The sequence below is a fragment of the Felis catus genome, chromosome B3 (assembly GCF_018350175.1).
Source record: "Felis catus isolate Fca126 chromosome B3, F.catus_Fca126_mat1.0, whole genome shotgun sequence".
Lineage (NCBI taxonomy): Eukaryota > Metazoa > Chordata > Mammalia > Carnivora > Felidae > Felis > Felis catus.
The window spans coordinates 61,697,576-61,725,487 of record NC_058373.1 but is presented as its reverse complement, the minus strand read 5'-3'; the positions used below and the strand labels follow the sequence as shown (position 1 = coordinate 61,725,487).

The window sequence follows — 27,912 nt, the reverse complement described above, 5'->3', positions numbered from 1 at the left end:
CTTGTTATAACAATCATCTGTTCATGGCAAAATTTTGAAAAAGTGTTCTTAAATTTCTGATATATTTATATAACCTCTGTACAGGAAGCATAAAATTTTTGGCTACTTGAAGCATATGAGCTAAAATCGTAGTGATGCTGTAACTCTTTGTGCTCATTTTTTCCACCACTTTGGCAGACCCTGTCAAATGAAAATGCCCCATGTTAACTTCTAGATATTTCTTAATTGGAAGAACTTGTTTTGGAATCTTTCATCATTTGTGTATCTTTGGATTCAGGTAATGAAGATTCAAAGGTTCCTTCGGAAAAAAAGAGGCCTCTCTATACAGATGGATTTTCCAAACCTGGAAAAAATAAAAGAACTGTAAGCACTACTCCAAGTAAGTTTTGCACACAAAGAAACAAAGTAATAGTTGGCCCCTTCAGGCTAATTCCAAATAGGCGGTGCACCAGAACAGCTGAAACCTTGAATGCTGGAACTGGGGCTTGCATTCTCATTCTCTAGTTTTCTCACTGTGAGACCACGGGCAACTTATCCTCAGTAAACTCACTTCCTCAGCTTACAGTGGGAGTGGGTTATACCACCTTTTTCATCAGGTTGATACAGACATATCTGATACTGTGGCTTCAGTTCCAGACCACTGTAGTACAGCAATTATTGCAGTAAAGTGAATCAAATGAGTTTGTTTCCCCCGTGCATGTAAAGGTTATGTTGACACTGTACTGTAGTCTGTCAGGTGTGTGATAGCATTATGTCTCAAAAAAACATACACATATCTTTAATTTAAAAATACTTTATTGCTTAAAAAGCGCTAGCTATCATCTGAGCTTTCAGCGAGTAAGTAATCTCTTTCCTGGTGGAGGGTCTGGCCTCGGTATTGATGACTGTTGAATGCTTGGTATGGCAGTTGGAGTGGCTATGGAGTTTCTAAAAATAAGACAACAGTGAAGTTTGCCTCATCAGTTGACTTCCTTTCACAAATGATTTCTCAGTAGCAATGAATGCTGTTTGATAGCATTTTACCCACAATAGACTTCTTTCAAAATAGAGGAGTCTATCTTCTCAAACCCTGTTGCTGCTTTATCAACTAAGTTTATGGAATATTCTAAGTCGTTTGTTGTCATTTCAACAATCTTCACAGCATCTTCACCAGGAGTAGATTCCATCTCAAGAAGCCACTTTCTTATCCATAAGAAGCAACTCCTCACCCATTACAGTTTTATCATGAGATTGCAGCCGTTCAGTTATATGTATATAGCCTCCACTTATTCTAGTTCTCTTGTTGTTTCCACATCTGCAGTTACTTCCTCCACTGAAGTTTCCTCAAAGTCATCCTTGAGGGTTGAAATCAGCTTCTTGCAAACTTGGTTGTGTTGATATTTTGATTACTTGCGACGAATGACAGATGTTCTTAATGGCATCTAGAATGGTGCATCTTTTCCAGAAGGATTTCAGTTTTGCCCAGGTCCATCAGAGGAATTACTGTCTATGGCAGCTATACCTTACAAAATGTATTTCACAAATAGGACTTGAAAGTCTAAATGACTCCTTGATCCATGGGCTACAGAATGGATGTTATGTTAGCAGGCATTAAAATACCATTAATCTGGGGGTGCCTGGGTGGCGCAGTTGGTTAAGCGTCCGACTTCAGCCAGGTCACAATCTCGAGGTCCGTGGGCTCGAGCCCCGCGTCAGGCTCTGAGCTGATGGCTCAGAGCCTGGAGCCTGTTTCCAATTCTGTGTCTCCCTCTCTCTCTGCCCCTCCCCCGTTCATGCTCTGTCTCTCTCTGTCCCAAAAATAAATAAACGTTGGGAAAAAAAAAATTTTTTTTTAAATAAAAATAAATAAAATACCATTAATCTGGAGCGCTTGGGTGACTCAGTCAGTTAAGTGGCCAGCTTGGGCTCAGGTCACAATCTCACAGGTGGTGAGTTCGAGCCCTGTGCTGACAGCTCAGAACCTGGACCCTGCTTCACATTCTGTGTCTCCCTCTCTGTCTGTCCCTCCCCCACTCACGCTCTGCCTCTCTCTCAAAAATAAATGTTAAAAAGAGAAAGAAGGAAGGAAGGAAGGAAAGAAAGAGAGAGAGAGAAAGAAAGAAAAGAAAGAAACAAACAAACAAACAAACTACCATTAATCTTGTACATCTCCCACAGAGATCTTGGGTGACCAGGTACATTGCCAATAAACAGTCACTCTTTTAAAGAAATCTTTTTTTCTGAGCAGTAGGTCTCAATACTAGGCTTAAAATACTCAGTAAATCATGTTGTAAACAGATGTGCTATCATCAAGGCTATGTTCCATTTACAGACCATAGGCAGAGTAAGTGCCATAAAATTCTTAACGGCCCTAGGATTTTCACATGGGAAATAAGCATTGGCTTCAACTTCAAGTCACTGGCTGGAGTAACTTTTTTTTTTTTTTTTTTTTTTTTAATTTTGAAAGCGGGAAAGCACAAGTGGGGGAGGGGCAGAGAAAGGGAGAGAGAGAATCCCAAGTATGCTCTGTGCTGTCAATATGGAGCCCAATGTGGGCCTCAAACTCAAAAACTGAGATCATGACCTAAGCCGAAATTAAGAGTCAGACCCTTAACCAACTGAGCACCCAGGCACCCCAGACAGTAACTTTTTTTTTTAATGTATTTTTATTTTTGAGACACCAAGAGACAGAGCGTGTGTTGGGTAGGGGTAGAGAGAGAGTGTGGGGGGGGAGACAGAGGATCTGAAGCAGGCTCTGAGCCGTTAGCACAGAGCCCAATGGTAGGGCTCAAATTCACCAACCATGAGATCATGACCTGAGTCAAAGTCAGATGCTTAACTGACTGAGCCACCCAATTGTCCTGCAGTAACTTCTAATGAGAGAGTCCACCTGTCCTTTGAAGCTTTATTTTTATTTATTTATTTATTTAATGTTTATTTTTGTCAGAGACACAGAGCATGAGTGGGGGAGGGGCAAAGAGAGAGGGAGACAAGGAATGTGAAACAGGCTCTAGGCTCTGAGCTGTCAGCACAGAGCTTGACGCAGGGCTTGAACTCACGGACCATGAGATCATGACCTGAGCCGAAGTCGGACGCTCAACTGACTGAGCCACCCAGGTGCCCCTGTCCTTTGAAGCTTTAAAGCCAAGCATTGACTTCTGTCTAGCTGTGAAAGTCCTAGATGACATTTTCCAATAGAAGGCTGTCTCATGTACATTGAAAATCTGTTGATTAGTGTAACTGTAGCAGAATCCTTGCACAGAGTAGTGATACCGAGGCTTTTCTTTCCAGGAAGCAGCTTTATTCCTACCGGCACCGCTCCGTTGGGTTGGTACCCAAAGAACTGAGCCCCGAACGCCATGTGGCATAGTTTTTTATATATTTTTTACTTCTTTGTTTCCCATATATGGTAACACACAAACATGCAATCTTATTAAGTGGTTGCCTGTTACAAGGTTGTGAGGGCTATTGTCACGTAGGCATATAGCCAGATTGCCTTGAGGTTTTTTTTCTTTCCTTAGGGAGGGGACCCTACTACATCCCCCACTTTGATGTTTGGACCCCTCTATTTAGCGTCAAAGAGCATCATCGTGGTTTAGAGGTTTATATAGGCTGTCCTTCCACATATCTAGTGTGGTCCACCTGGGGCCTGCCGTTTGATAGCTGTGATGACATTGTCCCAGGCCTGTCGGAGATGAGAGAAGTTAGACAAGGGGTGGGGATCTGGCTCAAGGTGATCTGGGGTCCCCCACCATTGGGTTTTTCTGGCAGTTGAGTTATAAAATCTTTGGCCTAGGCATGTACTGGGGTATTTTGTTTTACTATAAGGTTTGTGGGGATCTAATTTTTTTAGTCTCTTACGGCCATCATTTCCCCATGTTGGTACCAGTGAAGTATCCTGTCCACAAAAGGAAGGTGAATGTTAACAGAAACTTCTCACCACATTTCTAGCTGGCTGTGGCAGCCTCAGTAGAACAAAAATCACAATAATAGTGAGAAACAAGGCGTGACAGTGAGTGCATCACAGTAAGGAAACATAGAGAAGGTAAGGATAGTCTTTTGTTTCATTGGACCGTCAACTCCTGTAGCTTCTGCCGTGCATGGATTAGTCAGCTTCCAGAGTGACTAAAGCAGGGCTGCAGTCTCCTGGAGGCTCCAGAGTTGCAGATTGCTTTTTCCGTATGGTCAGCTTGCATGGCATTGATGGGTCAGGAATACACTCCCAGTTTTGAGATGCTGGCTTCACTCTGCTGTAGTGAATCCAGGGACCCACTTCTACTACCGTTACTGCAATAGGGGTGGACAAAATGACAGTGAACGGTCCCCTCCAGAGAGGTTTTAGGGGTTGAACAGTTCATTCCTTTATCCATATTGCATCTCCTGGTTTAAAGGGGTGAGCATCTGGGGTCAGATTCATAGGTACTCGTTCCCTGACCCACTGGTGTAAGGTGGTTAGGGTAGACCCAAGGGCCCGCATCTGTTGTCTTAGGATTAGATTGTCTATCTCATTTAGATCCCCTCTTTATGCCCTTGATAATGGGGCGGTGGGGGGACGCCTCCGATTTGCAGCTACAGTCTTTTTCCCTGAAGATCCCTTATCTCTCCCTGCCTAATATTAACTCTTTTCCTATTTATTTCTCCCCTGGAATAGGGCCTGTAACTACTGTTAGGTAACAGGAACAATGAACATTCTGGCTTCTAACTGGGGTACAGCAGTTAGAGTCTACCCAAAGGTTGGTCGAGTGGCCCACAGTATAGTTGTACAGGAAGGCAGCATAAACATTAGCAGACACAAAGAGAAAAACACAAAGTAAAGATGATACTGACCAGCAAGATGGCATCTTAAGATAATGTCTACAGTTTCCAAACCTGTCAAATAATCTAGGAGAGACCCTGACTTTGTAAACAACGTATGTCAGGGAATCTCTCATAACCCAAATGATAGAGAAGCAGGAGCAGTAAGTAATCAATGGTGGCTCTATTTCCAAGAGTTTGGCCCTAACTTAATTAAAAAAAAATTTTTTTTAAAGCATCTGATGCCTGTGAGGTGTTTAATTTAGAGTTCTGGCTGAGTATAAGCAGACAGTCTACTTTATTTTAATGTGTAAAACTTTTTTAAGAGCCAGGAGTTCTAGAGAAAGAGTGAAGGCAGCCATTTACCATAATTAATTTGCAAATTTTTAGATAAGCCAAACCTGGGTATTATTTTATAAAGCAGAATTTTTCTTACTTTTGTGACTTTTCTGTCTTGTAGGGGAAGGCCTTTACCCAATTAGTAAAAACAAAACAAAACAGAATCCAAAGCAGGCTCCAGGCTCTGAGCTGTCAGCACAGAGCTTGACGCGGGGCTTGAGTTCAGGAACTATGAGATCATGACCTGAGCCGAAGTCTGACTGTGACCAAGCAAGACTTTCCTGGTCATCATAGAATATACTAATTTTATTTTGGCTCAACAGTAACTTATATATTAATCATTGACCATTGAGGGAAGGGGTTAAAGGCCCAAGTCAAGGTCTATTCCCTGCCTTTTTCAACAATGCCCACATGAATATGTTTCGGCCATGTGGATATCCATTTTTGGCATACAGTGGGTTAAGTTTAGTATCTTAGTAAAAGCCCTTCATATATCACCCATCCCTCATATGGCAGAGGCATCCGTTCCTCTGCTAAACAAGAACAACACAAATGTGGAGGATTTGGAGGCCGGCATCAAGAGTGTTGCCATTATTTTCCCAGCCTTTGGATCAAAGAAGGAATTTTAATCTTAGCCCTGTGTACTTTTAAAATCCATTTATTTTAACCTTACTCTGTCCTGACCACACATAAAATTTCTTTTTAAAGATTTTCCTTCACGAACCTTCTACAACTTTTCTTTGCATTTAGATTTTGTCCCAAGCCCTTTCGCTCCAAATAACCAGTCTCATATAGGACAAAGTTACTTACTTTTACCTTCAACAAAAATACATTTACATTTCTTATATTTTTCTTTCATATCTCCTACTTATCTACACACAGAGTTGCTTTTCTTATTTTTATCAGCTTTAACTACATTTAGCAGAATTTTAACTCTTAGAAACCTTAGTCTCCAGTGAAACCTAAGTAGTAACCAATCGTGAACTCTGTTACATCAGAATTTTTTTTTAGATGGCAAACTTATGAATCCATTAAGCACAAAGCATGTTTTTCAACAGTTCCAAATATCCTTAGTTTTTTTGTAACAAGTCAAGTACAAACCTATATCTAGTAATTCATGTTTTAGCCTCTATCTGGTTAGATATCCAATGAATTCAATCTGAATTTATCATGCAAGCAAAACCTTAACATTTTAGGTTACCAAAGACTTTGAAAGCTATCTGAACAATTACCTATGGAAACTTTGAGACAGACAAAATTAACCATCACTTTAAGTCATCCTTTTGTTAACAAATTGGAACAGAGATAACATGAGCTTATTTGACCTTCAGCAAATCTAGGTAGAATGAAAGTTTATGTTTTGTTTTTTTTTAATGTTGATATTTTTATGTGTATTATTTTTACTGTTTATTTTTTAGTAACCTCTACACCCAACCTGGGGCTTGAACACATGACCTCAAGATTTCAGACTGACCAGCGCCCCTAGGATATTCTTAATCAGAATAGCACAAAGCAGGGATCAGCCAAGTACTGCCCACTATGGCCTGCCTTAAAACCCTTAAGCTGAGAATGGTTTTTATGGTTTTAAAGGATTATAAAGGGTTTAAAGGGTTATAAAATATATATATATATATATATATATATATATATATGTGTATATGTATATACACATACACACACACACATACATACACATAAATTTGACATTTTATAATGCTTAGAAAGTTTGAGATCAAGGATTGGCAAACCTTTTCTATAAAAGGTCAGACGGTTAATATTTTTGTCTTTGGGGCCACATATGGTATGATCTCTACCATATACACACACACACACACACACACATACACATACACATAAACATACACACACACACACACGTATACGTATGTATACAAAGACAAAAATATTTACTGTCTGACCTTTTATAGAAAAGGTTTGTCAATCCTTGATTGCAAGCTTTCTAAGCATTATAAAAATGTCAAATTTATGACTAAGGAAAGGCAGCCATTTGACTAATTGGTGAGGGGGGAGGCAAACCTATTACTCTTATTCTCTGGATTAAACCAAATATCAGGAGTAAAATGGACAATGGAAAAATGGTAAGTGTTTGATAGGTTATGAGATGAATATAATTTGTTCCTGACTTTCCAAAAACTAAAAGATTTGAAATTAAAGTTTTAGCAAAGATGATGTTGAAGTTGACAGGGATGCAGAGAATAAGTATTAACAGAAAGACAAAGGGAAGATGAATAAATGGAATTGTCTTGTTACTAACTTTCATATTTTGGGGAACATTCTAGACTTTAAGAAGCTTCATGAGGCTCGTTTTAAGGAAATGGAGTCCATTGATCAATATATTGAGAGAAAAAAGAAACATTTTGAAGAACACAATTCATTTAATGAACTGAAGGTATGCCGATAAAATCGTATACTTTTTTACTTTTTGTTGTTATTTTTAATCTCTATCCAACATGGGGCTCAAACTCACAACCCCGAGATCAAGAATTGTATGCTTTACCAGTTGAGTCAGCCTGGTGTCCCTAAAATTATGTTCTTAATGGTACTGAACCATTTGATTTTAATCTTGGTACCTTAGCTAATACAGCCAACTTTTTATTACTCTACCATTGGAATGGATTTGAGTTTAATGTATATTTATCATCTGAAATTGATTCCCCCCACCATAAGAATTTTCAAAACTCTCCAAATAAAACAGGGAGTCCTCACTATAAAGAATGAATTCCAGGGGTGCCTGGGTGGCTCAGTTGGTTAAGCATCCGACTTTGGCTCAGGTCATGATCTCGAGTTTGTGAGTCCGAGTTCTGTATCGGGCTCTGTGCTGACAGCTCAGAGCCTGGAGCCTGCTTTGGATTCTGTGTCTCCCTCTCTCTCTCTGCCCCTCTTGGGCTCATGCTCTGTCTCTCTCAAAAATAAACAAATGTTAAAAAAAAAAAAAAAAAGAAGTGAATCACTTTTACTGGCTAACTTAGAGGCTTCCTGATAACTGAGCTCCCTGGGGGCCCCTCTACAGGTCCTGCTGGACTCAAGGTCCCTTCAAGTAAGAAAAGATGAACTCAACCTCGAGGTTGAGTTAGCAGAGCAGTGAGTTGATGACATCCTGTTATGGCCTTACATGGTATCTGGTATTAAAGAGGTGCCACTCAGAGGGCTGGGAGACATTTATTTTCGAATTTAATAATACATACAACCTGCTTATTAAAAATAATTGGAGGCAGTCTGTGGTGTTACAACACAAAACAGTATAAAATTGATTTAAAAGGGGCAGAACAAGATGGGTGCTTCAGTGGCATCTGACTCTTGATTTCGGCTTAGGTCGTGATTGCATGGGTCATGAGTTCAAGCCCCACATTGGGCTCTGCACTGAGATTTTCTCTCTCTCTTTCTGCCCCTCCCCCACTCATGCTGTCTCTGTCTCTGTCTCTCTCTCTCTCTCTCTCTCTCTCTCAAAATAAATAAATAAACTTAAAAGATTCAAACTCTGATAATATCTTTTAAAAAATAATAAAAGGGGCAGAACATGAACACTGTTAGCAGGGACAGTGTCTGCTGTATCAGTCACTCCGTTGAGTTTTGTATTTTCTGATACATAGGCCAATAGAGAAACACACTGGGTGATGAATTTAAAACTTTTTTTAAGGGGGCACCTGGGTGGCTCAGTTGGTTAAGCATCCGACTATGGCTCAGGTCATGATCTCATTTTGTGAGTTCAAGCCCATGTCGGGCTCTGTGCTTACATTGTAGAGCCTGGAGCCCACTTTGATTTCTGGGTCTCCTTTCTCTCTGCCCCTCCCCTGCTCACACTCTGTGTCTCTCTCTCAAAAATAAACATTAAAAAAGTTAAAAAAAAAAAAAAAAGACATAAACCATAAGCTTCTTAGTGAGAAGCTGAATCTACAGTAACAAACATTCATTTAAACTGTTTATAAAACCACTGTTACATAGTTGAAGACACCATTTATCAACCAGTTAACAATGGCAAAGCCAAGCCATGGCATTTGAATGCTTCCGTCTAACACCCTGGGTGGAGGATCAGACAAGAGATACTCAGTGTCCCATAGTCACATTTTCTTAAACTTTAGCAAGGGTTGAATACCTGGACAGGAGGGCCATACTGATGCTTTACAGAAAGTAGACATGTATTTCCTTTTTTGTATATGCATGAGCTAGCTGCAAATATGCCTGCAGCAGGGCTAGTCGTTTCCCTTACCATGAAGCTAGGTCTACTTAAATACTTGATTGAAAGTCAAGTTGTCTATACTACGTAATATGGGTGAATTAATTTCCAGGTGAAAATTAAGGGCAGAACAACTACCTCAATCAGAAACTTGTGTGTAGGCCTGAAGATGTGTTGAATACATGAGTAAATTATTTTTTACTGATACCCCATCTGAATGAGTTTATTCTAAAATCTCATGCCCACTCCCCACTGTACAAGGAATAGATCTATCATGGGTTATTTGGTATGATCTGTTTGGAAACTGGAAAATAAAAAATAATTACAGTGACTTCACTACAGCTGATAGGAAGTTGTTATTAACAGTTGACATGTTTTGGGATTGGTCATTGGATAGTGTTAGATAATCATAAATAAGAGATCCTAGGCAGGATCTGGACTTGGATAATTAGAGCAGGGAAACCTATTTGACTTAGTCACCAAAGGCTTTTTCTACAAACTTCAGAAACATTGTGCCCCGAGATGCATGTTTATTTTACCAACAGTGGAAATGATGAAATCTTAAAATCTTTATTAATATGATATGAAAAAAATCCCAGTTGAACTAGCATTTCTTTCATCATTATATGGTTATATGTTATAATTGGCTGAGGGTTTTTTGGTGAATTTTTTTCTCAATTTTTAATGCATTTATTATCCATTTATGTTAATGCTATAATATATTGCAAATACTTTCCTACAGTTTATATTTTAACTATATTAATGGTGTCTTTTATCTTGTGAAAGGCTTTTTTTAAATTTACCCACCTTTTCCTTTTAAGGGTCTGAGTTTTTTTGCTATGTCCCTCCTATTCCAAAAATCATAAAAATGAGCTCTTACTTATTTTTACTGCTTTTATTATTTTCCCCTATATTTAATCCTTAACCCACATCTTTGTGTAGACGTATGATTGAGCTCTTTGCTTTGTTAAGACTGAAGAGGATTTTTATTGGTAAAAGAAAGGGAGGAATTGATTACATGCATTGTTAACAAAATGAATTAGTACTACTACAATCAATGGTATAATATTCTACCTGAAGAAAAAGTCAGAAAGATTGATAAGGGCTAGTAGGATCATTTCTACAATTTAAGTTGCTCAAACAAAGGTGTAGAGTTGATGGTCTTGACACCAGGTGAACTGTGTGTGAGGAGACACAGCATGGAAACTGGGAATCTTCGGGGAAAGACAGACATAAAAAGTGTGGTTAAATAGAAGAGTGTGCTTGTTACGTCTAACCTGGGCTCTTGGCTTATGGTGCAGATGTGTACTTAGTAAATATTTTGGTTTTAACTTTGTCTCACTTAAGAATCTCTTCTGCTTGTATGTTGAGAAGTTAACATAATTCTCTTACTCCTTTATTTCCTAGGATATAATCAGTATTTTCTATCTTAAAATTTCAGTAGTCCCACCACTGTTGTCCTTAACAAAGTTGCATTTCTTCTGCTTGCAACTAGTGATAGGAAGACATTGTTATTCTTTGTGCCTTGACAATATCAAAAAAAGATAAGCTAGGAGGACTCTTCCCAGTCATTTCAAAGGGAGCATTTCCCTCTCTCCCTCATTTGGTTTTAGTTTTTTTGTTTCTTTGTTTGTTCTTTAAAGAACTTTTTAAGAAACCACTGGAGGGGCGCCTGGGTGGCGCAGTCGGTTAAGCGTCCGACTTCAGCCAGGTCACGATCTCGCGGTCCGTGAGTTCGAGCCCTGCATCAGGCTCTGGGCTGATGGCTCAGAGCCTGGAGCCTGTTTCCCATTCTGTGTCTGCCTCTCTCTCTGCCCCTCCCCTGTTCATGCTCTGTCTCTCTCTGTCCTAAAAATAAATAAACGTTGAAAAAAAAAAAATTTAAAAAAAAAAAAAAACGAGGATAATTGGGGTAGGGGTGGAGTTACTTGTAGATTACTCATGCTAATTATGTAATAGGTGGCTCTTCAAGTTTATATTTAATAAACTGCGTATCACCTTCTCAAAGATACGATATGTCCAAGGGAAGCTACTTATCCTCCTTTCTGGACACAGGGGATTGTTTAGCCACATCTTCTAGTCAGAAAATACCTGGGTTCATGGCAGCTTGGAAAGGCTTTCTGTCACACATGACTCAGCACAACCAGAAGTTGCTCCTAACTCAGTTGCCATACCAAGGCAAGTTGCAAGGCACTGCCCACCTGGCAGGTAGGAATAGGATGAGGTGGTGAGAAGGAAAGATAACAAGTGGGGTTAAAATTGGGATAGAACAAAAAAAAAAAAAAAAAAAATTAAAAAAAAAAAAAAAAAAGGGGGCGCCTGGGTGGCGCAGTCGGTTAAGCGTCCGACTTCAGCCAGGGCACGATCTCGCGGTCCGTGAGTTCGAGCCCCGGGTCAGGCTCTGGGCTGATGGCTCAGAGCCTGGAGCCTGTTTCCGATTCTGTGTCTCCCTCTCTCTCTGCCCCTCCCCCGTTCATACTCTGTCTCTCTCTGTCCCAAAAATAAATAAACGTTGAAAAAAAAAAAATTAAAATTGGGATAGAACAAGGGGATGAATGGGGGTGCTCTGGAGACAGTATCCTCTAAGAAGCCAAACTTGAACAAGGTTGTGGGTGTCTTTCCTCAGAAGCCTCCTGTCACTAAGGGAAAAGTGGCGACCCCAGTTCCTCTCAGGGGAAGACTCCCTGTGGCTTGTACTCCCACCAGCCAGCAACGCTCGCAGGGGGCCGCAGGCCGCAGCACCTTGTGCGGGAAGGGGCCCACCAAGCGTCCTGTTCTGTCAGCAACTAAAATGAACGTCAGGTAAGAAGAGGACGAGCTCACAAAGCTTTACTGCTTCCAGTACATTTCAGGTAGATGACATCAAATGTGTTTCGATGTTGGTGAAAAAGAAGGCAAAGAGGATAAGAACAGAAAGATCAACAGATGGTTTTTATAAATTCTAATCTTTCTTTCTTTAAATTTGTGTTCTGTTTTCTTATTTTATCAAATTTCTCTAAGCTCATATTTGGTTCATAAGATAGAAAATATATATGGATATTCATTTTATTAGTTTAATGCATGCCTGCAAAGATACATAAAATTTTTCCATTGACTTAAAAGTAAAGTTGAAGCTAAATTCCTACAGAAAATCTCTCAATGCAGTGAACTAAATTGACTCATCCTAAAGTAGAAATATTATAACCCATTGGGTACTAGTGTCATGGCCATCATGCCTCATTGATCCCTCTTGTTTCTTGTGCCTTTCCTGATAGCAAGATAGCCATCAAGTATAAGCATCACAGAGATGAAGATGTTGAGGCCCCTTTTCTTTAATACTGAAACATTTTTTTTTTCTTTAATTTACATCCAAGTTAGTTAGCGCATGGTGCAACAATGATTTCAGGAGTAGATTCCTTAATGCCCCTTACCCATCTAGCCCATCCCCCCCCCAACAACCCCTCCAGCAACCCTCCGTTTGTTCTCCATATTTAAGAGTCTCTTATATTTGTCCCCCTCCCTGTTTTTATATTATTTTTGCTTCCCTTCCCCTGTGTTCATCTGTTCTATGTCTTAAAGTCCTCATATGAGTGAAGTCATATGATATTTGTCTTTCTTTAATTTCGCTTAGCATACTACCCTCTAGTTCCATCCACATAGTTGGAAATGGCAAGATTTCATTCTCTTTGATTGCCTAGTAATACTCCATTATATACATATATATGTATATATATACCACGTCTTCTTTATCCATCCATCAATGGACATTTGGGCTCTTTCCATACTTTGGCTACTGTCAGTAGTGCTGCTATAAACATCGGGGTGCTTACGCCCCTTCAAAACAGCGTATCTGTATCCCTTGGGTAAATACCTAGTACTGCAATTGCTGGGTCATAGGGTAGTTGTATTTTTAATTTTTTGAGGAACCTCCATACTGTTTTCCAGAGTGGCTGCACCAGTTTGCATTCCCACCAGCAGTGCAAAATAGATCCTCTTCTCCTCATCCTCGCCAACATCTGTTGTTGCCTGAGTTGTTAATGTTAGTCATTCTGACAGGTTTGAGGTGGTATCTCGTTGTGGTTTTGAGTTGTATTTCCCTGATGATGAGTGATGTTGAGCATTTGTTCATGTGTCAGTTGGCCATCTGGATGTCTTCTGTGGAGAAGTGTCTATTCATGTCTTTTGCCTGTTTCTTCACTGGATAATTTGGTTTTTGGGTGTTGAGTTTGACAAGTTGTTTATGGATTTTGGATAATAACCCTTTACCTGGTATGTCGTTTGCAAATATCTTCTCCCATTCCATCGGTTGCCTTTTAGTTTTGCTGATTGTTTCCTTTGTGGTGCAGAAGCTTTTTATTTTGATGAGGTACCAATAGTTCATTTTTGCTCTTGTTTCTCTTGCCTCTGGAGGCGTGTTGAGTAAGAAGTTGCTGTGGCCAAGGTCAAAGAGTTTTTTGCCTGCTTTCTCCTCGAGGATTTTGATGGCTTCCTGCCTTGCATTTAGGTCTTTCATCCATCCATTTTGAGTTTATTTTTGCATATAGTATAGGAAAGTGGTCCAGGTTCATTTTTCTGCTAGTTGCTGTCCAGTTTTTCCAGCACCACTTGCTGAAGGTACTCTCTTTATTCCATTGGATATTCTTTCCTGCTTTGACAAAGATAGTTGGCCATACATTTGTGGGTCCATTGCTGGGTTCTCTATTCTATTCCATTGATCTGAATGTGTTTTTGTGCCAGTACCATACTGTCTTAATGATTACAGTTTTGTAATACATCTTAGGTGCGGGATTATGATGCCTCCAGCTTCGGTTTTCTTTTTCAAGATTGCTTTGGCTATTTGGGGTCTTACCTGGTTCCATACAAATTTTTAGGGTTGTTTGTTCTAGCTCTGTGAAGAATGCTGGTGTTATTTTGATAGGTATTGCATTGAATACGTAGATTGCTTTGGGTAGTATTGACATTTTAGCAATATTTGTTTGTCTTACCCAGGAGCATTGAATCTTTTTCCATTTTTTTATGTCTTCTTCAGTTTCTTTCATAAGCTTTCTATAGTTTTCATTGTATAGATATTTCACCTCTTTGGTTAAATTTATTCCTAGGTTGTTGTTTTTCTTTTTTTTTTTTTTTAATTCTTAATCTCCGCACCCAGTGTGGGCCTCAAACCCACACCCTGAGATTGAGAGTTGCACGCTCTACCAACTGAGTCAGCCACGTATCCCTGGTTCTCTCCTTTTTCAAGGGCATTTGCAGCATCTAATAGAGGTGGTGCCTGGTAACACTTCCCCCAACACATGCAATTATTTGACATAGTTTTTAATTTTTTAATTTTTGTAAAATATTTATTTTTGAGAGAGAGAGACAGAGTGAGAGCAGGGGGGGGACAGAGAGAGAGGGAGACACAGAATCCAAAGGAGGTTCTAGGCTCCGAGCTGTCAGCACAGAGCCCTACGCGGGGCTTGAACCCATGAACAGTGAGATCATGACCCAAGCCGAAGTCAGACGCTTAACTGACTGAGCCACCCAGGCACCCCTGACGTAGTTTTTAGAGTTTAAAAATGCCCTGATGTTTAGAATTCTATTTATTGAGTTAGCTTGGAATATGAGGTAGCTATAGTTGGCAGTTTGGATTGTATTTAATACTACTTAAGGACACCATGGTCAGGGGTAAATTGTTGCTACACTGCAGTATACAGAGCAGCCTGGATTTCACAGCACTTCTCCTAACATTCAGTTTTCTTAACTGTGTTGTAAAATGTTTTGTAATAATTTTGAGGGTTGATTCAGGATTACCGCTACATCTTTAGTAGAAGTCCAGAAGTTCTCATCTGTTAATTCTACCATCACCACCATGTATATTAATATCTGTCCTTTCTGAATTTCACTGAATCTAAGGACCCCATCAACCAGAGATTCACCATTATCATAGGGACCACTAAAAAAAATCACTGCCAGGGCACCTGGGTGGCTCAGTTGGTTGAGTGTCCAACTCTTGTTCTTAGCTCAGGTTGTGATCTCACGGTTGTGAGTTCAAGCCCCACAATGGTCTCGGTGCTGATGGTGCGGAGCTTGCTTGATATTCTCTATCACCCTCTCTCTCTTCCTCTCCCCATCTTGTGCTCTCTTCCTCTCAAAATAAACGTTAGAAAAAAGAACAAATCACTGCCAGCTATGATGTGTTACAAAATATTAAACACATCCCAAGTTCAGACATTAAAATGTAGAAAAACTGTGCATCATAGAAACAGTGAAATGTCTTTATGGCAATTTGCCAAGAGTAGACAATGGGCTTATGTACATTTCAAATAAATGGCATTCTTCTAGGAAGATGTAAGATCTGTTCCCGTTACTTATTTGGCATAGCAGTCTCCTGTTCCCTCTGACTTGACATCATCAGGAGGAGAAAGTACTTCCTAAACTGTAACTTGAACCCCCCCGGCAGCTCCTTTGAGCTTTGCCTTGTCCTGTATTGGTCAAGGCAAGGAGAGCAGAGAATACAAAACCATATTTTACCAGAAAAGTTGATAAATGATTTGCTTTAGTATCAGTGTTTTAAAATGTTTACTCTGCAAAAGAGGTTCATTCACATAAATATTTATTGAGTCCTTTTGCTACTTGGTGACAGGTGTGTTTGATACAAGTTACTCTTGACATAAGCACTAATGGCTTGTACCCCACTGTCCTGTTTAGGTTTTCAGCTGCTACCAAAGATAATGAGCATAAACGGTCACTGACCAAGACTCCAGCCAGGAAGTCTCCGCATGTGACTATGTCTGGGAGTACCCCAAAATGCCAGGCTGTGCTTCAGACATGCAAGCTGAAGACCACAAAGGGGAATTCTGCTTCTGGTAAAACAGAACAAAAACTCTGGTTCATCTTTAAGCATGTAACTTCCTGAAATTAAGTATTATATCTGTTTACTTAAAGCTACTCCATATCCATAAAATCAAAAGCAAAAATTTGGCCATAGCATATTGTTCATTTTATATTGGTGAGGAAAATGCCAGACACATAAACAAACAAAAAAAGTGATTACCGCCTGAGGACTCCATCCTGTCTAGGAGTCCTAAGATGGTAACCCTCCCTGAAGAGCATTCAGCTCCTTCTCGAACTCAGGGATGAGAAGGAGGATCAGAGTATGCATTACAGCCTCTGTTTGGTCCTCTGGGACTCTGAAACAGGATTCCAGAGTTCATGGAATAAATGCCGCACTATGGACCAGTAGATTGTGTAAGCCAGAATAAGCCATATGGATACTCTTCTACACAAAGTCTACTTAATTAGTACCTACATTGGCCAGTTGGTTTTCAAAAGAATACTGCAATAGTGGTATGAAGTTTAAAAAAGTCCCACCAGCAGATTGAGGCTTGTATTAGAATTAAGTATGTCAAGATTCTCCGGAGAGTCCTACTGAATGTGTCAGGAGAGAGTCTTGATCACATAGAAAGGGTTGCCAGCTTGCCCAAGACTAGAGCAATCCAGCTGGAGCTTCAGACCAAAGGAGAGTACAGTGTCGATAATAATCAGTGTGGAGACTGTTGAGAATTTCGTCATACCTTAAAGATAGAATAATGAGACTGACAACTATATTTTAAAAGGGTCCAAAATGGTGGGAACAGTAAGTTTACGATTCCTCCTTAAATGAGCTAATTCCCATTCTAACCTTTAATTTACACCAGCAAGTAGACATTCCATATAACATTATATTTTGTTGTTGTTGTTAAATGTTTATTTTTGGTAGCACACAATAGGGGGAGGGGCAGAGAAAGGGGGACAGAGGATCCAAAGCAAGTTTTGTGCTGCCAGCAGCAAGCCGGATGTGGGGCTCGAGCTCACGAACCACAGAATCATGACCTGAGCCGAAGTCAGATGCTCAACTGACTGAGCCATCTAGGCACCAGTCCATATAACATTCTAAATCTTACAGTATGGGAGAAAGGGGACTGGGCAGAGGGCATTACTAAAAATGGAGCAGACTTGGCTAAGATACGACTGTGTTATTTTACAGAGAGCTGGGGTCACAGAGTAGCAGCCCTTACCTCGTAATGAGAAAGGACTCAGAAATGGTCACAGATAAGGACATGAGGCAGAAACTAAATGTTTACCATATTCAGAACTTTCTCCTCATGGTTAATTCAGGGGTGTGCCCAGTTAGGATGGGTAGTTTTTCCCTAACAGATAGGAGTTTTATGTAAAGGAAATAAAATTGTATGATTTCTTTTCCCTGTGATTTGCTTCTTTCACTCAGCATAATGTTCAAGAACCATCCGTATTGATAAATGAGCTAAAGTTTATTCATCGTCACTGGTACGGATGTATTTCATTGTATCTGTTTTACTCTTCATGGACATGTGGATATTTCCAACTTTTGTTATTATGTATAGCGTTAGGACCATTCTCATTAACCATGTCTCCCATACACATATAAGAGCTTCTGTAGACCTAGGATGGACTGCTGGTTAGCAGGGTTGCAGATGGCTACTGTACAGGTTGAATTGTACCCATTTAAACTCTCATCAGCATTGTGGGCAGCCCCAGTGTTTCCCACCACCACTGGCACCTGATAGTGACACAATGAGATCTCTTAAGCACAGGGGTTTTGTGATTTTTGGATTTCACTGAGTCGTCCTAGACGGTGGTGGCTTATTCATATATACACGCAAGTGCTAACATAGGACAATAGCCAAGTGCAGCCTGTGATGGAAAAAGAATTATAAAATGTGCCCAACTCTAGTACAAATTGGGCTGAGTCCTACCATCTTTTGTGTATTAACTTCATGGTACAAGAATTCACATTTTTGAGGCGCCTGGGTGGCTCAGTCAGTTGAGCGTCTGACTTTGACTCAGGTCATGATCTCACAGTTCCTGAGTTCAAGCCCCACGTCAAGCTCTGTGCTGACAGCTCAGAGCCTGGAGCCTGCTTCGGATTCGGTGTCTCCCTCTCTCTCTGCCCCTCCCCCACTCACGTTCTGTCTATCTCAAAAATAAATGTTAAAGAAAAAAAAAATTTTTTTAAAGAATTCACATCTTTTAATAAGTTTTATTAAATAACAACCCGAGCCACGGATCTTTTCATCTATATGTGATAAGGTTCCTTGCAGGCTTTATATCTATTTGTGTGAAAGAAAATGTTACTACTAATGTATAATATTTTTAATTTTTTTTTAATGTTTTATTTATTTTTGAGACAGAGACAGAGCATGAGCAGGGGAGGGGCAGAGAGAGAGAGCGAGACACAGAATCCAAAGTAGGCTCCAGGCTCTGAGCTATCAGCACAGAGCCCGACACAGGGCTCAAACTCAGACCTCGAGATCACGACCGAAGTCGGACGCTCAATCGATTGAGCCACCTAGGCACCCCTAATGTATAATATTTTTAAAGGATAAATAATATCAGGGACACAGGTTGAAAATTTACCCACTTCTTTAAACAGGATTTTCAACACCCAGCTGACCCTAGGAAATACCATAATATTGAGACTATTTGGGGAGCTGGTCACAAGCAAATCTCAGTGGTTAGCTTTCCTTGGTTATTCTTTTTTCCCCCTTTTCCTTTTTAACCAAACTGATGATCTATAGATGATATTCCTAATATTGAGAAGTGGTACTTCAATAAAGAACTTTATAGATCTTTTTTCTAATTAAGCCCTGGGGGGGTTGTTCTTTGGTTTTGTAGTTGTTACCCCATTCAAGTTGACAACTGAAGCAGCACAGACTCCAGTCTCCAACAAGAAACCAATATTTGATCTCAAAGCAAGTCTGTCTCGTCCCCTCAACTATGAGCCACACAAAGGTATGTGGGAATGTTCTGAGATACAAGACATGCAATAGACTTAAGATTAAATAGTTCTGCAGATCTGAGGATGTGAAAGATTCTCACACTTGACCCCCTAGAATTCCTTCCCCTTGGGCCCACATGACCCATGATTAAAAGACTGTCCACTAAGCAAATACTAAATAATTGATTCACCTACATTTTTATTAATCCAAAGACATAACTTCTAATCAGTGTTAGGGCAAAGAAAATTTCAGGCAAAATCAAGAAACTTGGAAATTGGCCTTTGGGTAAATGAATGTTTTTTTTTTTTTTACAACTTTCAAGTGATTCCAGGCTGGAATCTGCCAGTCCAACAACCTGGGACCTTTATTGGCCATATAAATGCCCATATAAATTGGGCATATGTTAAAGTATCTGTATCTTGCAGTGATTCTAAAATTACTTTAAACATGAAGACTTCCCACAAATCATGTCCAATAGTGTTTATCTTTAAATAGTAAACAAATCTTAATTAGAGGTAAGTCATTTGTAGTCCAAAAGCAAAACAACTACTTTCCTCTCACCCCGCAGCCCTCCCCTCTTTTTCCTTTTTTTTTTTTTTTTTTAAATTTTTTCAACGTTTATTTATTTTTGGGACAGAGAGAGACACAGCATGAACGGGGGAGGGGCAGAGAGAGAGGGAGACACAGAATCGGAAACAGGCTCCAGGCTCCGAGCCATCAGCCCAGAGCCCGACGCGGGGCTCGAACTCCCGGACCGCGAGATCGTGACCTGGCTGAAGTCGGACGCTCAACCGACTGCGCCACCCAGGCGCCCCTCTTTTTCCCATATGTGGCCCTGGCACCTCTATTCACTGAGTTGTCAGGGAGAAACCTAGGAGTCCTCTGGCTCCTTGCTCTCTTAGACCCCATACCTAGTGCATCAGCTGGTCCTTTGAGCTCTACCTTTGATATAGATCTTTGACCCCAACTATTTTCACCCTCCACTGCAACTCCCTTTCATCCAGGTCATCATCATCTCTCCTAGACTTTTGGAATAGCCTCTAGGCCCCACTCCAACCTGAAAAACAGATCAGAGCACATCACTGATTTGCTCAGAACCTCCTAAGAGTTCTCATCTCTCCCCCAAGTTGATTTCATCACCTCCTCCCCTGACGTTGTGCCAATAACACTGGTGTTTCACCCCCTCAAACAGACTGAGCTCATTCCCACCTCCAGGTCTTTGAACTTGTTATCCCTCTGGTCCACCTAGAATACTAGTCCCACACCCCTTTGCACAGCTCCCTCCCTTGTTTTAATGCAGCATTCACTCAACTGTCACCAACTCAGAGGGCTTTCCTCCCTTCCCTGCCTCACACACTGCTGTTTTCTGTTTCTTCATAGCATGTTACTTTCACCTGATACATGTTACCTGACTATAATCCACCTCCACTGAAAAGTAAGCCCGAAAGAGCAAGGATTATTTAAAATTTGTCAAATTGGTTTCCATACAACACCCAGTGCTCATCCCAACAAGTGGCCTCCTCAGTGCCCATCACCCACTTTCCCTTCTCCCCCAACTCCCATCAGCCCTCAGTTTGTTTGCCACAGTGGCTGCACCAGTTTGCATTCCCACCAACAGTGCAAGAGGGTTCCCGTTTCTCCACATCCTCTTCAGCATCTATAGTCTCCTGATGTGTTAATTTTAGCCACTCTGACCATTATGAGGTGGTATCTCAGTGTGGTTTTGATTTATATTTCCTAGATGAAATACTTTATAATATTAAATATGTTTAACCTTGGGATAAACTACTTGGTTGTGATGGCTTTTTTTAATGTGCTATGTAATTGGATTTAGTATTAAGATTTTTTTTTGTAGTATGAGGACTATCTGTGACTTTCCAAGGATTAAAAAGTAGGACATACTTTTATTTTTAGGAGAAAAAAATGCAAATTGGATCTGTGGAATATGAAATTAAAGCTAATAGAACTATGCTGGCAAATATCTATAAAAACAAAGTGTAAATACTAAAAAGGAGTAGTCCCAGATAGAGAATAAAATTGGGACTATAAATACAAGAATCTTCCTAACTCTTTGTCTTTCCTAAACTAGGAAAACTGAAACCATGGGGACAATCTAAAGAAAAGAATTCTCTGAAGGAGCATGTAAACAGAGTTAGCTTCCACAAGAAAACTTACAAACAACCTCCTCTCCAGACTAGGTGAGTACATAATTATGCAGGTCTATAGTTCTTTTAATGTTGAAAGACTATAGATAAAAAGAAAGCCTCTGAGGGACAGAAAGTTTTGATAATAGTGGTATTTGAGAAGAGTAGGAGTAGAATCACATACAGAACTGCCTAACAGTATGGGTGCCTAAGCCCCACCTTAATGGTTTCTAATTTAGTAAGTGGGAGGTGGGGCCCAAGTAACTGCACTGTTTACAAAGCTCTGTAGGTGATACAGAAGGGGACGCTGTTCTCTCACATGACCTATTGGCCCCAACAGGACACCTGGACAACCCTCCAGCCCCTAATCCAAGTGCCCAGAGCACCTAAGTATACAGATAGATGTAATTCTTCACTCCCAGGGAAACCTGGGTTACTAGGCTACACTAGGGGAGATCCCAGGATGATCCTAAGCGGCTTCCTTCTGCTTGAAAACCAAGTTAAAGCCAGAGCTTGCAGTGGGCTGCGGCAGGTGCTGGTGGAGTCATTTCCCCAAATAAAACTCTACTGATGCAGGGTTGCCCATCATCTGAGTTGCCTATAGCCAGCTGCCACCAAGACCTTTACTAACTTTGCTGTTAAGATTGTTAACATAGGAACACCTGGCTGGCTCAGTCAGAAGAGCATGCAACTCTTGATCTCCAGGTTGTGAGTTCAAGCCCCACACTGGGTGTACAGATTACTTTAATAAAACTTAAAAAAAAAATCATTAATCCTGACTCCCCCTGTCTGAATCCCCAGTTCCTTACAGAAAAGTACAGTGGCTTAATTCAGTAGACTATGGTTCTAGTTCAAGTATTTTCACCACACTATATGATTTTGAGCCTGACCTCTAACTTCCAAAAGTAGAGATTTCTCATTTAAAACAAATTAAGGCACCAAGGTGGCTTCTGTCCCAGTTTCATGCTTAATTGTAGGGTGCCGCATTAACATAAAAGGAAAAATACCAGTTTGTAGCCCTTTAACATAAATGACTTACAGATATGGCTTCTATCAGACAAGCCACTAGATAGAGGACAGTGTCCGATGAGAGTGTGTTCTGTGCAAGTGTGCAGGAGGTCAGTGTAAGCTTGGACAGGAGTGTGACAACAGGTGGATTCTTGAGCTTCACTAGAGCCTAATGTGTACCTGTCCCTCTTTAGGGAAGAACAACGGAAGCAACATGAGCAAAAACGAAAGGAGAAGAAAGCAAAGGTTTTGGGAGCTCGAAGAGGCCTCATTATGGCTGAAGATTAATTTTTTGATGTCTTGTAAATATTACCTTATTCTGAACACTTTTTGTAAATATTTTTCTACTGTCTTCCCCGCTTTAGTCAAAAAACCTTTTTCTGTTCTTTGTTCACTATTTATGTAGTGTCAGTGCATTCTTAACATGCTACATCTCCGAAGACGTTATTAACTTTAAGGCTCACATATTCTTTGACGTGGTTTTTACTTAAGTCTCTGTACAATTCACTTTTGAACTGAGACTCATCCTATAGATTCTTGACCTAGATTTTTCATGTCAAGTTCCGTGTGCTGATTCTAATATTAATTGTAATCCTGTTCTAGGCAACAGCATTTACCCTGATGGTAGGTAGTTCTACCACAAGCTTTAGTAGAAATTGCACCAATAAAAAGTTATGAATAGGGTAAGTTGAGAAAGTTCACTTCTTGCTCCTCTAGAGAATCTAGTAGTCTTGATCAAACTGGGGGCCATTTGGGTTTGTTATGGCATTAATATTCTACCTATGTGAAGTATCTGGTTACCTGTGCACATTAGTTCAGATCACTTAATATAATTGGCATCTGTCACTCAACATACTCTTAAAAACTCTATTGCTCATTCTAGCCTTGCTTATTTAAAAACATACAGGGCCATACTGAAATCTGAGGATTGCTGCTTCAAGGATCATCATGCTCTGTGAAACTGACCTTTTACTCACTTTATGGAAAAAGACGACTTGCTTAGCACCATAGCCATGCTTGTTGAACCTAAGTGGAGCTTCTGAGCTTTGTACTAATTAAGATTTTCATAGTTGTTTTCTCATGGTGGTAGATGGATTGTTTGTAAATAAATTGGCTTCCAAGATTGAGTTGACCAGCTAAGATGTTAACAGGTGTCTACTTGTCCTCCTTGCACATTCTTTCCTGACCACCTCTTCCCACCCTAAGAAATGATCATGTCTTCCTTCTGTATTTTTTCACAGCACATACCAATTCTGTTATACTTACCGTTAGATATGTGAGCCCAGAGAACACTGATATATTCCTGGGTGCTGAATATATTCAGATATTGCTAGTAAGGTAGAGATCATTGGAAAACAGACTGGTATTATGTTAAATATGTGTCTACCATATGAGCCAGCAATTTTCCTAGGTATATATATATACACCCAGGAGAAGCAGAATCACATGTCCAGACAAGAACTTGTATGCACTATTTACACCAGTATTATTCATTGTAGCCAAAAAGTAGAGAAAATGCAGCTGTCCATTAATGGATGAATGGATTAAAAATTATTAGTACCTCATTCTTTTTTAGTACACCATAACATGATATAACATGGATAAATCTCAAAGACATTTATGCTAAATGAAAAACCACCAGACATAAAAGATCACATATTATTGGATTCTATTTGTAGGAGACATATCCAGAGAAGATAAACCCATGAAGAAAGTAGATCCATAGATACCTGGGCTGGGAGAATGAGTGCCTGCAAAGGGCACTCAATTAAGGTTTCTTTTTAGGCTTGATAGAATTTTCTAAAATTAGCTTATGGTAAGGATTGACAATTCTGTGAATATACTAAAAAAATCACTGAATTGTACAGCAATCTTTAACAGTCTCCTTTCCTCAAATGATGGATTAGAAAACACAAGAAACCTATGAGGAACAGAGAGAGACAAAGACATCAACAATCATCTTAGAGACACCCTGCTTTGACAATACCAACTTGGGCAGGAATAGTTCCTAACAGGAATCATTCTAATCCAAAACAGTTAAGTTCTTTACCTATTATCTCCACATCAGGACTTGCATTCTTTAAGCTGAAGTGCAGCTTAGAACCTGGTTTCATGCTGTGTCTCCCACTATGGGGCCTTTCTTGGCAACAGCATTTAGCTTTGTCTCAGGGAATACATACCAGCCGTTAATGGGAAGCTGTTAAATATTTTGTCTCTGTCATCATGGATGATACTATGCAGTTTGGTAGTACAAAATTACCATACCATCTCTACTACTTAAAAAGTCTTGGGTTAAGCTCTGGAGAATTTTCATAAGCAAATTCTTCTGTGTGGGCTGGATCAGCAAAAACTCCAATAAAATCTATTTCCAGGAAGAATGGACCATCCACTTTATCAGCCAGGGTGAATCCAACAGAAGAGATCTACATTGAAAATACAGAAATTGATCAAAATCTCATATACTGATACCATTCCTGGAGTTTTGAAGTTCCTGAGGTGATTAATATAACTCGGTCTTGGGGCACCTGGGTGGCTCAGTCAGTTAAGCGTCCGACTTCGGCTCAGGTCATGATCTCTCAGGTCATGGGTTCAAGCCCCACATGGGGCCCTGTGCTAACAGCCCAGAGCCTGTAGCCTGCTTTGGATTCTACGGCTCCCTCTCTCTCTGCTAGCATGGATGCGCAGGGCTCACTCTCTACTCTCTCAAAAACGTTTAAAAAAAAAGAATTTAACATAGCTGGGTCTTGACACTATCAGCCCTTAGCAAGTACACCACAGTTCTCAAATGCTGTAGCAAATCATAAGTGCAGGGCTGATTTTCTACCTTCTACTTTCTCTTCCCTCTCCAAAGTAGTGCCACTTCAGACTGGTAAGGTCAGCATGTATGTCTAATGGAGGTTCCTTGTAGCCCTCCTAAACTTCAATACTTTTCACTATTTTGGAGCTAAAATAAAATGTGAGCAGGCTGAAATGATGACGACCATAGGAAATTCCTGCAGGATGGAGGTTTGGCTCACAAGATATGTCTGAGTCAACCTCCATATGGGAGTAACAGGGATGGCCTCAAGAATTTTTAGCTTTCATTTGCCAGCCCTCAAAAATGAACTGAAATGATCCTCACAGGAGTTCTGTTTCACTAAAGGGAACAGTTCTGAGTGAAAGTACAGGAAAATGTTACCTTATCAAGCAGAAGCTGGTACTGGGCATCCCGGATTCTTCCTTGATTAGAGAAGAAAAATTTGGAGAAAGGAATCTGAAAAAGAAACCATATACTTAACATCTCAAATGTCAGCAAGTGAAGCAGTTGTATGGAATTGCAACGATAATAGTTTAATGCTAATGTTATTTAATTCTAACGTTATAATTCTAATACATGCAGTTACGACAAGCGGCTAGTCATTTTGATCATCGATATACATTTTTTAAAAATGAAGTATTAGTTGGGCGCCTGGGTGGCTCAGTCAGTTAAGTATCTGACTTTGGGCTCAGGTCATGATCTCACGGTTCGTGAATTTGAGCCCTACATCAGGCTCTGTGCTGACAGCTCACAGCCTGGGAGCCTGCTTTGAATTGTGTCTCCCTCTCTTTGCCCCTCCCCCACTTGCACTCTGTCTCTGTCTCAAAAATAAATCTTTAAAAAAAATTTTAAAAACTTTAGATGGCTCCTGGGTGGTTCCATCGGTTCAGCTCAGGTCATGATCTCACAGTTGGTGGGGGTTCGAGCCCCGGATTGGGCTCTGTGCTGACAGCTCAGAGCCTGGAACCTGCTTCAGATTCTGTATCTCCTCCTCTCTGCCCCTCCCCCTCTCAGGCTCTGTGTCTCTGTCTATTAAGAATAAACGAACATTTTTTTTAAAAAATGAAGTATTAAAACAGATAAAAACCTTTCTAAGCCAGAAATCCCAAAGGAAAAATGATACAGTAGAGTACAATTTAACCTTCTGACAGCAAAGACAAAGGATAAATATGTGTAACATTTATGAACAAAATTCTAATATCTTAAACACAAAACTTTCACAAATAACTAAAGTTTAATAACCAATAAAAACACAGGGAAGAGGGAAAATGGGCCCACTTGTATACAGCGGGTAGGTGTGCAGATTGGTACAACTCTTAGAGTGGTCAGCAACTGGGAGGCAAGAGTCTAGGAGGATTCCAAGAAGCCCCCTTCTGTATACACACACCCTCTTCCAGGTATTCATGCTAACCTCTGTTGCTGAGAAGGGACTGTGCACAAGTAAGGTCCTAAAGCAGCAGACCTTAATGTAGGGAAGATTATCCACTGTAGGCCCGATTTAATCACTTGAGCCTATAGGAGGGACTGGTGAAAGAGCCTAAAAGCATCAGCGATTCAGTGGGGGAGATCCTCCACTTTTTCTTCTAAAGGTGGAGGAAACGAAATGGCAAGGAATGCAGGCAGCTCCTTGGAGCTGAGAGTGGTCCTCAGCTGACAACCAGTCAAGAAACCAGGACATTAGTCCTACAATCACAGGAACTGAATTTGGCCAATAACCTTAATGAGCTTGTAAGTGGATTTTTCCCCAGAGCCTCCAGAAAGGAATATAGCCCAGGAGACACCTTAATTTTAGCCTTCTAAGGCCCTGAGCATTGAACTCAGCCATACCAAGTCCCAACTCATGACTTATCAAATTGTGAGCTAATGTGGGTCTTTTGAAGCTAAGTTTACAGTAATCGCTCACAGCAATAGAAAACAGCAATATTTAGCAAAATTTGAAATGCTGTAACTTTGACCTACCAACTTCACTTTTAGGAATTTATGTTACAGATAGACTCTGACAAATATGTAATGGTACAGCTTTTTCTAATTAAAAAAAAAAAAGGAAAAATAGGGGAATGGTTAAAATATTACATTGCATCCACACAATTCAATACTGTACAGCTGTTTCTTTTCATGTAGATCTACACAGGATGCAATGGCAGACCTCTACAATGTATTAGGAAAAAAAATCTAGGGCACCTGGGTGGCTCAGTCAGTTGGGGGTCCGACTTCGGCTCAGGTCATTATCTCATAGTTTGTGAGTTCAAGCCCCACATCGGTCTCTGCTGACAGTTCAGAGCCTAGAGCCTGCTTCAGAGTCTGTCTCTCCCTCTCCCTTTGCCCCTCCCCCACTTGTGCTCTGTCTCTGTCTCTGTCTCTCTCTCTCTCTCTCTCTCAAAAATAAAAACATTAAAAAAAAATTAAGGGGCGCATGGCTGACTCAGTCGGTTAAGCATCCAAATTAGGCTCAGGTCATGATCTCGCGGTGTGTGACTTTGCCCCACATCAGGCTCTGTGCTGATAGCTCAGGGCCTGGAGCCTAGTTCAGATTCTGTGTCTCCCGCTCTCTCTGCCCCTCCCATGCTCATGCTCTATCTCTGTCTCTCAATAATAAATGTTTAAAAAAATGTTTTTAATCAAGAAAAATCTAGACAGAATACACAGTATAAAAATAAATTTTTTAAAAGCCTCAAAAAAATAATAATAAAAAATTTGCTAGAGCAATTGGAGAGTTCCTGGATGGCTCAGTAGGTTGAACATCCGACTCTTGATTTCAGCTCAGGTCATGATCTCACGGTTTACGGATTCAAGCCCCACATCAGGCTCTGTGTGGAGAGTGTGGAGCCCTCTTGGGATTCTCTCTCTCCCCCTCTCTTTCTGCCCCTTGCCCACTCATGTTTGTCTCCCTTTCAAAATAAA

The 27,912-nt window shown here is 40.4% G+C and overlaps 2 protein-coding genes across 8 annotated transcripts in view; one reads left to right on the top strand and one right to left on the bottom strand.

Annotated features, from left to right (window-relative positions):
* NUSAP1 (nucleolar and spindle associated protein 1) overlaps nucleotides 1-23,362 on the top strand; it is a 41,816-nt gene extending 18,454 nt beyond the window's left edge. For all 4 annotated transcript variants that reach the window (XM_003987262.6, XM_006932634.5, XM_006932633.5 and 1 more), the window contains exons 5-11: nucleotides 278-379; nucleotides 7,413-7,522; nucleotides 11,934-12,109; nucleotides 15,974-16,131; nucleotides 18,959-19,075; nucleotides 21,152-21,260; nucleotides 22,409-23,362. In XM_003987262.6, coding sequence (XP_003987311.2) covers nucleotides 278-379; nucleotides 7,413-7,522; nucleotides 11,934-12,109; nucleotides 15,974-16,131; nucleotides 18,959-19,075; nucleotides 21,152-21,260; nucleotides 22,409-22,502 — 866 coding nt within the window. In that variant the 3' untranslated portion in view covers nucleotides 22,503-23,362. The remainder of the gene's footprint in view (nucleotides 1-277; nucleotides 380-7,412; nucleotides 7,523-11,933; nucleotides 12,110-15,973; nucleotides 16,132-18,958; nucleotides 19,076-21,151; nucleotides 21,261-22,408) is intronic.
* A 504-nt stretch (nucleotides 23,363-23,866) lies between these two features.
* NDUFAF1 (NADH:ubiquinone oxidoreductase complex assembly factor 1) overlaps nucleotides 23,867-27,912 on the bottom strand; it is a 28,842-nt gene continuing 24,796 nt past the window's right edge. For all 4 annotated transcript variants that reach the window (XM_023255478.2, XM_006932629.5, XM_045059516.1 and 1 more), the window contains 2 exons: nucleotides 25,393-25,467; nucleotides 23,867-24,637 (listed from right to left, as the gene is read on the bottom strand). In XM_023255478.2, coding sequence (XP_023111246.1) covers nucleotides 24,488-24,637; nucleotides 25,393-25,467 — 225 coding nt within the window. In that variant the 3' untranslated portion in view covers nucleotides 23,867-24,487. The remainder of the gene's footprint in view (nucleotides 24,638-25,392; nucleotides 25,468-27,912) is intronic.